This window comes from Citrus sinensis, chromosome 6 (genome assembly GCF_022201045.2).
Source record: "Citrus sinensis cultivar Valencia sweet orange chromosome 6, DVS_A1.0, whole genome shotgun sequence".
NCBI lineage: Eukaryota > Viridiplantae > Streptophyta > Magnoliopsida > Sapindales > Rutaceae > Citrus > Citrus sinensis.
In genome coordinates this window covers 5,226,543-5,238,638 of record NC_068561.1, presented here as the reverse complement: position 1 = coordinate 5,238,638, position 12,096 = coordinate 5,226,543, and the positions used below count along the sequence as shown (strand labels likewise).

At 32.1% G+C, this 12,096-nt stretch overlaps 1 protein-coding gene across 1 annotated transcript; it reads left to right on the top strand.

Annotated features, from left to right (window-relative positions):
* Positions 1–7,056: 7,056 nt before the first annotated feature.
* Positions 7,057–11,862, top strand: LOC102619364 (uncharacterized). Its single transcript, XM_006491712.4, has 2 exons — positions 7,057–7,223; positions 9,860–11,862. The coding sequence occupies exon 2, from the start codon at positions 9,971–9,973 to the stop codon at positions 11,753–11,755; it is 1,785 nt and encodes a 594-aa protein (XP_006491775.1). The 5' UTR covers positions 7,057–7,223; positions 9,860–9,970; the 3' UTR covers positions 11,756–11,862.
* Positions 11,863–12,096: the final 234 nt, after the last annotated feature.

Here is a 12,096-nt window from a genome sequence, read left to right as displayed (position 1 = left end):
AGAATATATCAAAAGTATTACAACCGATCAATGCGTGCATGATATATATAATTGAATTTAATATTATCATCATTTACAAGGTGGTTTTTCAAAATAAAATAATACTGAAATTTTACGAAATAAAATTAGAACCAAGCAAAAGAATGATGTAACAGAGGATGAAAAACACATATAATAATTGACAAAAGAGAATAATAAAATAAAAATGAAATTGACATCAAATTACCATATAAATTCAAGGAGATCTAGATTTATAAATTAGCATGATATAAAGGAAAACCAATAAAAAAGAAAAATACAAACTAATAAAATAGACTTTAAAATTCACTTGAGAGAGTAATTAATTTAATAATTTGAATCCTTGAGCATCACCTCTCACCTCAACTTAGAAAATTAGCCTCTCATATTGAAAAGATAAAATACTCATTTTATTTAATAAACTCCTAAAATATATTATATGATAATGAACTACACAAAAGAAGAAATTTTTCTAAGCCTCAATCTCAGCTTCCTTTCTTCTTTCCACTCTTCTTCCATCTTCCATCTTCATATTCTTGCCTTTTATAGGCAACTGATCATGCAATCTTCTTTTATTTTATTATTATTTTTTATAATATATATACATAGAAATGCAAGATAATCAAGCGGCAAAATGGCCACCTAACCATAACGAGCCTATTTGCTAACTTTCCTTTTTTTTTTTTTACTGATTACATCTCCCCAATAATGCATTTCAAATGGCTCTAGCAATTCTTCTTTGTTTCCCACTTTCAGTTCCAATTTTCTCTTTATTCCTGAAATATTTACAATATAAAAATTAACATATTAGAAATTAATTTAACATAAAAATTTATTAGGGGAGCATTAAGATAATTTAGGAATAATGAGTGCATTAATCAGTGCTATAAGTAAAAAACTGATAATTTTAGAATTATTAAATGTGTACTTTTTAGTGTCAATCAGTACGTAGAAAATATTTTAAGTGATACACTAAATGGTAAGTCATCAACAAAACACCGAGGGCATAAATTCAACAAAATTGACTTAGGTTCATTATTTATATGAATGACCTAAATACTTAGAAAATATTTCTAAGCAAAAATGCCCTAAGAAAAAGCTTTAGACTTAACATCAAGGGCGTAATTAAAAAAAATGACCTATGTCCATTTTTTATAAGAATGATCAAGGTACTTCGAAAATATTTCTAAGTAAAAGTGCCTAAAATTCAAGAGTTCGGCGAACTGCAAATGATGTGAGTCTATTACTTAGAAAGACCTAGATAAATTCTTTACAAAAAAAAAATGTCCTAGCCGTTAGAAAATATTTCTAAGTAATACATCCAAAAGGCGTGTCATCAACAAATTGCCAAGGGAATGATTACAAAATGACCTCGGTCTATTCTTTTCAAGAGCAACCTAAGTTGCTTAGAAAATATTTTTAACTAAAACACTCAAATGATAAATCTCTGACAAAACGCCAAGGGCATAACTTTATAAAAAAAAAATTAACTAAGTCCATTTTTTATAGTAAATGACCTAGGTACTTAGAAAATATTTTTAAGTAAATGCACGAATGGTCAGTTTTTAGTAAAATGCCAAGGGCGTAATTTATAAAAAAAAAATAACTTAGGTTCATTCTTTCTAATAGTGACCTAGGTACACATAAATAAAAAATAGCCTAGGTTTATTCTTCACAAGAATGACCTATATGCCTAAGGGCGTGATTTACACAAATGTCCTAGGTTTATTCTCTACAGGAATGACCTATGGTACTTAGAAAGTATTCTAAGCAAATGGCCTGAAGGCAAGAATTGATAAAACATTAAGTGCATGATTCTACAAGAATAACCTAGGTACATAGAGAATAGTTTATATAAGAAGCCTATGGGTAAACATACATTATATGGCATGAGCTTATGAGCTAACAAACATCCTATTGAATGAGCTTATGAAGAAACACGAGCTCTAAGGAATATGCCATTGGACTAACAAACATTTTATGGAATGAGCCTAAGGACAACAAATACAATCTACAAAATGCGCTTATACATTCTATAGAATGAATGTATGAGCAAATATTCATTATATGAAATCAGCGTACAGGCAAACAAATATTCTACAAATGAGCTATGGACAAACAAACGCTTCATGTAAAGTACCTACTAGCAAATATTCTAAGGAAAGTGCCTACGGAAAATTTTACCAAGTACATCTACGGCAAATCTTGTTAAGAAAATGTTCTTGGGTCAAGAATGGACTAAGGCAAATTACTTAGAAAATATGATAAGTGCCTACAAGTAAAGAATTTACAAAAGTTCGTTGATTGGCAATATGTCACTAAATCGATCCTTTCAATAAGGAACCAATATAAGAGCCAAAGTCAAGCCCAAGTCCATTAACAATCAAGAGCCAAAAATCAGGACAAGTATCTAAAGAATACTTGTCATGAACAAGTATTGACACATATTGGAAGGTGTCATTATGCATGGGCTTTATAGACACTAGTCATATGGCATGATAACTACTCCATCTCAAACCTTCGAGTTATCTATCAAATGCTAATACCTCACACATTTGAAGTAAGACAAAGTGACTACAAATATGTTGTCCACTTCCCTCTATACTCCCTCTCGAGAAATTGAGTAGAAATGACTAACTTGAATATTGAAAGGGTATCGCTGAAAACGCCAACACCCTTTGACAATTTTTCCTTCTATAGAACAATTAACAACAAGACACTTAGCCTTAATTTAATCATTGTAGCCATTGATAGCTTGTTGATGTTCCTGAAGCTTGGATTGATATTTTGTATGCAATTCTTATTACTAGAACAAATGGAAGAAAAAAATAACAATTATGATATTATGATTATACTTGAAATTGAAAGCAATTCTCAACTTTTTCTAATAGATCGCTCAAAGGTTTGGCCAATTAGTTTTCAAGAAGCTTGATTTGGCTAATCACTGGAGTTCAAACTCTAGGAGATGTAGATCATGTTAAAAATTAATTAGAGCTTTGTCGACCATTCTACTTTTTAAAAAAAAAATCCTTGAAAAAAATTATTAAACGGATGCATGCATGGCTTTTAAATAAGTAAAAACATAATAAATAGAAAGATCGACCAAACTGGGTTTTGGTTCAAGGTTATGCAAAAACTATAAATTAACTTGGGACATATGAAGGAAATATTGGAAATATTTGAATGGTGATATTTCCATCACTTAAGTGGTGTTAATCTACCCCCACTTTAAAACATAATTATAAAGAATTCATATTATTTTTAATAATTTCAAATGAAGAAATTTGAATAATTAACCAATTAAATACTCTTTTGTTTTTTTTAAACTTATGACACAAAAGCCAATGTTTTGAACAATTTGATCCTTTTATTTTATAAAGCTAAAATAGTCAAATGAAAATTATGTTAATATAGCATTAATGATCAACAATGGTAAACAAACTTATGTTAAAAACAAATGACATAGTTAACTAGGGTTGTGCAAAATATCTGATCCGATCCGATCCAATCTAAAAAATATCAAGTTCAGATCGGATCAAATTGTTTACAATATCTTATTGGATGCATTTTTGCCAGCCTGACCGAATTGTGATCCGATATGAAAAATGATCAAATTGGTCTAAAAAAAAGAGCTAAATTTAAAATTAAAAACAAAAAAACCTAATTCAAACACACTCGAACATGACTTAGTATTTCATTCTCTTCTTCCTTCACAAAGACAAAACAAAAGCGGTAGCAAACCCACACCACACAATTACACATAGGTGGCGACGACAACACCTTCACCCCAGATCGGAGATGTGTAACAAACGGCATGACAAACGCAGATGCAGTCCGCAGTCACTGACGCAACCGTGCAAAGCCATCGAGAGTCTAGGACATGCTAAGTAGATCTGTTGCTCCGTGATCGCTGCTATCTGCGACCACTACTGCTGTTTGATCCTTTGGATCTATCGCTTGCTCAATTGCATTATTATCCTGAAAATCTTATATCTTTTCAAGATTGCTTCTTTGAACCTGGTTGCAATTCGGTCTACAAATCCAAGTATTCAATGTAATTTACCTTTACTTGATTGATTGATATTGTCAACTTGAGCTCTTCGTTTATAAAAGTTGCACTATTGGATTGTTGCAAATATTGACCAAGTCGTGTTGCCCTTGACTTCTACACCGTAATTGCAGATAATTTATATGTTGTTTTATTGTGTATTAGTGAAATTTGTAAAATAAGTTCTACTGAAATAAGTGATCAATTCTATATTGATGTGTATTGAAAGAGCAATGCAGTTCAAATTCAAACTGATTTGGTTTTGTTGTTCTCCATAGTGTTGTGTGGATGTGTTGTTGTAGCAATTAAAGGTGAAATGTCACAAGTGGTGAAAAACTCATCTGAATTCAACCCAATTTTTTGAAATACTAGTTATGCAACCCAAAAGGGAGAGTGAATTAAGTTTCTAAAAAATTATAAAGTGATTAAAACAAAATTCAATTCAAATATCTAATAAGATTAAGTAAATAACGAACAAATAAATATTAACAATCAAAATATAAAGAGAGAAGAGAAAGAGAAGCGAACACAAGATTTTTACGTAGTTTAGCAAACTTTGCCTATGTTCACGCCTCCAAGCTCACCAAGATTGAGGATTTCACTGTTCAAGTTTTACATCCTAAGACTTCAAAATCTTTACAATTAACTTTCAAAGTGTTAATACACCTTTACAATCTTAAGTTGAAACCCTCACCTCTTACCCAAGTATTTCCCACACTTATAATCCCTCAAATTTTGATATTGAAATGAAGAATACATAGAAATACACACTCCCAACTAAATATAATCAAATGGTAGCTCAAATATGTGTCTTCTTCAGCCAAATCGTTCAACATCCTTTGCAATGGTGTCTTCTTCGGCCATTTATAGATAGAGTCACAAAAATAGTCATTATTGACTTTTCAATCATAACCGGTTTGCCATTTATCCTAATTGATCACTTGAGTTTACGATTGTTACCAAAAATTAAATTTTGAATAACCGGTTTTCTGTTTATTTGTAACCGATATGCTGTTTAATTCCAGAAAGCTCAATTGATATAATGGGTTTACCGTTTATTGGTAACTGGTATGTCATTTGATTATAGAGAGCTCAATTTAGGTAGCATGTTTATCATTTGGCACATTCGGTTGGCCGATTGTCTCCAGTAAGCACATTTTCCAAATCCAATTTGTCAGTTTTCTTAAGTAGGATGTCGTTTATCAATAAAATATTGTTTTATATAGAAAAGCATCTTACGAAAACTCGTTTTCGTTTAGAATATGAAATCACATCATCATATTAGAATTTTCCTTTAAAAAGAAATAAAGAAAATATTTTAAGAACTTTGAGAAATCATCATTCATTTTCTTATTATAAAAATACAATAAGTATTTCCAATATTACCCATTAGGTCGTGGTTTGTTATCATCAAAATCAAAATGTTATATAGCCATATAGGCTAACATTTTTTAGCCAAGCCGATTCGATCCGATTCGAGTTATAAATCTGAATTGGGATCGAATAGGTTTTTCTCTAACCCAATCAACCCGAAACCCAATTGGGTTTATTCGAACCCGATGTTGCCCACCCCTCTAGTTAGTTAATTGTTTAAACTTTTTCTGCATTTTTAATTTTAAAAAAAATATGAATTTTTTGTAAACAATTTTTCATAAAATGAGACGGATTTATTCAACTTATGTAGTGTACATATCCCCACCCTAAACAGGGTGTGTGTGTGTGTGTGTGTGCATGTGCGTGTGTGTGTGTGTGTGTGAGCGTGTGCGTGTGCGTGTGTGTGTGTGAGTATAGTTGCCTCATGGAAAGAATTATTTTCATAAAAAAAATTGAAATTACACAATTTACTTAATAATTTTCCTAAATTAATTTATTTGGAGACAATAATTAATTCATTTGAAAAAAATACTATGGAATTCCGACAACTATTTTTTTCAACCAAACTTTTCATTTTTTTTCTCAATTTATCACCAAACAATATTTAAGAAATTATGACATCACTAGGGTATTTGAGGTATTTTTTACTCTACGAATTTAAATAGAAATGGTGATTTGATACAAAACAAATAATTCATGTGGTAGATTGATAATTTCTCAATAATATAGGTAGTCAAAAAAATAAATATTTACTATTATTAAATTAATTATTGTATTGGATATGTATTTATTAAATTGATATATATACAAACATTAAAAGAACAAGAAATTAAATTAAAATCATTTTTTAAATTAATGTTTTTGTTACATTTAATATTGTAATTGATTTGTATTTATTGAAATTGATATTAATATAAATATTAAAAGAACAATTAAGATGACATTATTTTTTAAATATAATTATATTTCAAATCTTATAATAGTAACAATATTTGATTTTCTAAGTCTTTGACTTTTGAATTTTTTTTTTTAATTTGAGAGGAGAAAATCATTGTTTTACGCATTTACAAAGCTCTTGGGGGTAAAATAGATTTTCAATATAAATTTTGTTAAATATTAAATTAAAAGAAATTAAAATCAGGTGAAAAAAAGAAATTTTCAGAATTCCTTGAAAGTGAAGTGATATATTAAGGAAAATTAGATTGGAATTTGATAATATTCCTACTTAAAAAATTTCTCAATAAAGTGTAAACTCTAGAAGTTGTTATAAGATGCGAATATCTTAGTAATGAAATCAATAATTTTATTGTCATCAACATGATAGTTTAAATTATTTTAAGAATAAAATAATTGATTTTAGACTTTTTTAATCATAATTGATTTTTTTTTTTTTTGGAAAAGGATCATAAATTAATTTTGGATTTAAAAAAAAATATTAGACAGAAAGGATTCATTTCAAACAAAATATAAACGGGGTCATCATCGTGTGATTTAACTAAAATATGGGGATCTAATTTATAACTCAAACTCAATGCATTAATTATCAGACAAGTTGGATCTATCTGATAAAAATACAAACTATGAAGGTCAAAAATAAACAATAAAGAAACTTGAAATCTCTAAAATGGTGGCTGTGTTTGATTATCGAGAAAACAATCAGAGAACAGAGAGAGTCTTTGTTACAGAGTTTGGTCCACCACCTCGCCTTCTCCTTCTCCTTCAATCGCTTACAACGACTGAAGAAACAAGGAAGAACAAAGAAGCAGCCATACCCTTTTGCCAGGTTCTTCCTCTTTCATTTTTTTTAAATTTGTAGGCAGAGGACCCACTATTCAAATTCTTCATTTTCGTTTGTATAGTTGTAGTATTAGTTCCAAGACTTCTAAGAAATTCTCATACCATATAAATATTACCCTTTTTGGACTTAAATTTTCATTAATTAAGTGGGTTTGTTAATGTCAATTCACCAATCTGTCTTTGGATCCACTCTTGGACATCTGGGGAAAACTGAAATTTTCTTCTGTAACAGCATTCATGTTAAGTTTTGTTTTTTAACAACAAAATGAGACTGATTTTCTTTGCTGGGTTGAGCTGGGATTTAATTTTTTTCCCTCGAGTCATTAGGTAGACTCACATTGAGCTAGTTATAACATGTAGGGATTCCTTGTAATAGATTATTGCAGCTTTAGGAATTTGTAAAAGCTTCTTGTTAACCAAAATGTGTACTAAAATCAACTTTTGGAGAATTACGAACTTACCAATTTTTGAGACTGAAGAGATAAGCTTGTATCCAGTAGGTTTCTGATCAATTATATTTCTTTCAGAACTTACAGTTTCATTCCTTGTAACTTAATATACTTGGGATTCGAATGTAATCATTCACATAATTATTAGAGTGGTGCTGTAGGTTTCTCATATGCTGTAGCCAGGTTGTCTTGAGCAATTTTAATTACAAAACATTGGCGTAGCAGTTGAGGATGCTTCTTATGGATTTTTTAGTGCAGGCAAATGATTTGCTATCAGGGTAGATAATGGTACTGCAGCTTTTATTCTTAGAAGTCTGTTAACAGGAAAGAAATCATCCAACTTCAAGTCTTGTGCTACATTTTCATTTGAATCAAGCAGATAAGAGGAAATGATGTATATTTTGCAAATGCAACTCATTAAAGAAGTATTATAGTGTTAGGCAATTTGCTCTGATCCAAAGTTTGGACTCAGAGTCCATAGTGCTGAATGATGATTTGAGGTTAAGTCAACCAATCACCCTGAGTTGAGCTATGCCCTAGTATTTCATTGAGTCGAACAATTATATGCTGGAAAGGATGCTTGTAATTAAGCCGTGTCTTGGAATTGATATACTTTTCTCTCAAGTAACACACCGATAAGTATGTCTAGGAGGCTCTTTCGTCTTATTTGATTATTTGTTTAGAAATGACATTACAAAAATGTTTGCTTTTACATTCTTGTATAATGATCCCCATTTTTTTTTTGTCCAATTTTGTTCTTCCTTTTAACTCTAAGTGAATGTTTCAAAACCTAGCATGATGGAAATGGATACCATGAGTTAAATTTACTTCTGGGTTGCATTGAATAGTTGAACTTGATTTCATGAAGATTAAGAATTGGCATGAGTGATTAAATTTTTTGGAGTATGTGATGAAATTAGTTTGATGTGAATGGCTTATTTTACTCGAAATTACAAATGCAACTTTTTTTCCTTTGATAAGAAACTGAATTTGTATTAAAGATGAAGAACAAATGCTACTTTTATTTGATGTGCATAGAATGTTTTAATGCTTTTAGAGGAGGTAATAAAGCAAAGGTTTTATGGAATTGCTGTATGATGTCAGTTTTTGGGGTGATTGGTTGGAGGGGAATAGAAGCATTTTCGAAGATGCTGAAGAGAAAGGCTATGATCTTCTTTAGGAAATACATTTTTTCAGGTCTTATGGCGTTTATTTGTACTGTGTTTTAGTGGATTTCTTTGTTTTTTCATTTATCAAAAGTAGGAGGCTGTTGTCAAACAATGTTTCTGTTTTGGACCTGATCAGACCTATCTTCATTATTCAGCTCTTTCACGACAATGAAAAAACCATTGCTTAATTCTTTTAAGTCTTTTACAAGAAAAAACTAAAGCTTTACTTTTGTCAAATGATGTTTCTGTTTTCGGTTCTTTTCTTCTTTTAGTCTTTCTTTTGTGGACTACTGCTCCATATTTAATATATTTTCTTGTTTCTTATCAGGGAAAAAAAAGAAGTCCCATATTGGAAGTATTTATTTATATTTAATAATGTTAATGATTTGTTTTCTGTTTTGAATTTATTAGAGCTTTAATACTAGTTTTGGTCCCTTACCAATAAGCTTTTGCTTCTAGGTCAAGAGTAATTTAACATGGTATCCCAGTAAAGTTGGCCAAGTGGTCTTCTGTTTGAATCTGCTCATTGTTTTTGTGATAGTTTTAATCTTTGTGGGTGTGGTTGTGTTTGTATTTGTGTTTGATCCATATGCCTTGTACATGACACGATATGCTAGAGCTATATATTGTTGTCGGGACTGTATTTATAAGCTTAAATATTAACGTTTGCCTTTCAGGTCAAGTGGTAATTGAACAAATTTCTGTGCTGTCTGCTTCTTGTAGCTTATTTAGATGTATAATTTTACGAAGTAAATATTTTTGGAGATCTATTTTTTTATGGGGGTGGCCAGGGGTAGAATACTCAAATTTATTATTTAAATATAAAGTCTTGGGGTTTCAATTTCTTTCATGATTTTACCCCTTCTCTCAAGTTGCTTTAATAAATCGTCTGGGTGATTTAATGTTAGCCAGCAAGAGATTTATTTCCATTTTAATATTGTCTATTACTACATACTTTTCTGTATTTTAAGTTCATTTCCTTTTCTGTTTGTTTTCTATTGCAGATTAGAGTTTATGTGGTGGTTTTTCTACAATCGACAAACGTCAATCTGTATTCAGCATGAGGGGAACCCTTTGAAATACCTGGCATTGGTGCTCTTTTGTTTTCTGAATTCATGGCTGACCATGCTTTGACTGTACCAAATGATTCGCTTAGTTTGGCAGAACCTACATTATCTATTGGGCAAGAATTTCCTGATGTTGAAACTTGCAGAAGAACTTTGAAAGATATTGCTATAGCACTACATTTTGATCTACGGATAGTGAAATCAGATCGCAGCCGGTTTATAGCCAAGTGCTCCAAAGAAGGTTGTCCATGGCGTGTTCATGTAGCAAAATGTCCTGGAGTTCCAACTTTTTCCATTAGAACCTTGCATGGAGAGCATACCTGTGAAGGAGTTCAGAACCTCCATCATCAGCAAGCATCCGTGGGTTGGGTTGCTAGATCAGTAGAAGCTCGCATAAGGGATAATCCACAGTATAAACCAAAGGAAATCCTACAAGATATCCGTGATCAGCATGGAGTTGCCGTGTCTTATATGCAAGCTTGGCGTGGAAAGGAGCGCAGCATGGCTGCACTTCATGGGACTTATGAAGAAGGTTATCGACTTCTTCCTGCATACTGTGAGCAAATAAGGAAAACAAATCCAGGAAGCATTGCATCCGTTTTTGCAACTGGACAAGAAAATTGTTTCCATCGGCTCTTTATTTCTTATCGTGCATCAATATATGGGTTTATAAATGCTTGTAGGCCACTTTTGGAGTTAGACAAAGCAAATCTGAAAGGGAAATACTTGGGTACACTACTTTGTGCTGCAGGTGTTGATGCCGAGGATGCATTGTTTCCTTTGGCTATTGCTATTGTTGATGTGGAAAGTGATGAAAATTGGATGTGGTTCATGTCAGAATTGCGGAAGCTTCTGGGGGTTAATACTGACAACATGCCTAGACTAACAATACTGTCAGAAAGACAAAGAGGCATTGTAGAGGCAGTCGAAACACATTTTCCAAGTGCTTTTCATTGTTTTTGTCTGCGCTATGTTAGTGAAAATTTTCGGGACACATTTAAAAACACGAAGTTGGTTAATATCTTCTGGAATGCTGTTTATGCACTTACGACAGTTGAATTTGAAGCTAAAATCTCTGAGATGGTAGAGATATCACAGGATGTCATACCATGGTTTCAACAGTTCCCTCCCCAATTGTGGGCTATAGCATATTTTGAAGGGGTGCGATATGGCCATTTTACGCTTGGTGTGACAGAGTTGTTATATAATTGGGCTTTAGAATGTCACGAGCTCCCTGTTGTGCAGATGATGGAGTATATTCGGCATCAATTAACATCTTGGTTTAACGATCGTCGGGAGATGGGCATGCGGTGGACTTCAATTCTAGTACCATCTACAGAGAGGCAAATTATGGAAGCAATTGCTGATGCACGATGCTATCAAGTACTTCGTGCAAATGAAATTGAATTTGAGATTGTGTCAACTGAGCGAACAAATATTGTGGATATACGAAGTCGTGTGTGCTCGTGTCGCCGTTGGCAACTTTATGGTTTACCTTGTGCTCATGCCGCTGCTGCACTTCTTTCTTGTGGGCAAAATGTCCATCTTTTTGCTGAGCCTTGTTTCACTGTTGCTAGTTATCGAGAGACTTATTCACAGATGATAAATGCTATCCCAGATAAAAGCCGATGGAAGGAACCCGGTGAGGGGGCTGAGGGTGGAGTTGCCAAGCTTGATATCACAATACGCCCACCCAAAACTCGCCGGCCACCTGGAAGGCCAAAAAAGAAGGTTCTTCGTGTAGAAAATTTTAAGCGCCCTAAGAGAATTGTTCAATGTGGTCGTTGCCATTTGTTAGGACATTCTCAAAAGAAATGCACAATGCCAATTTGACCTTGAATTAGTTTGTCAGATTTTATTTTTTCCCTTTTTTCACTTTTCCTTAAATCCATTGTTACTCTGAAATTTTCATAGAATCAATGCTGTGTTTGTAATCTTAATGTATGTTTTCAGTATTTAGTTGCAAAATAAGGTTTTGGCATGTTGTTTTCTTGTTTTTCTTTTGCATTCACTGGCAGCTTGTTTTTAGTGTTTCTGCTTTGTTACAAATGCATAGCTAAAATACTTTCATCTACAGTCAGGACCTTTTATTTAGTTTTTTTTTTTTTTTTTTTCTGTTGTATGCAGTGAACTACAATGATTAAGAGGGTAGATATGTTACAGTTTTATGAGTT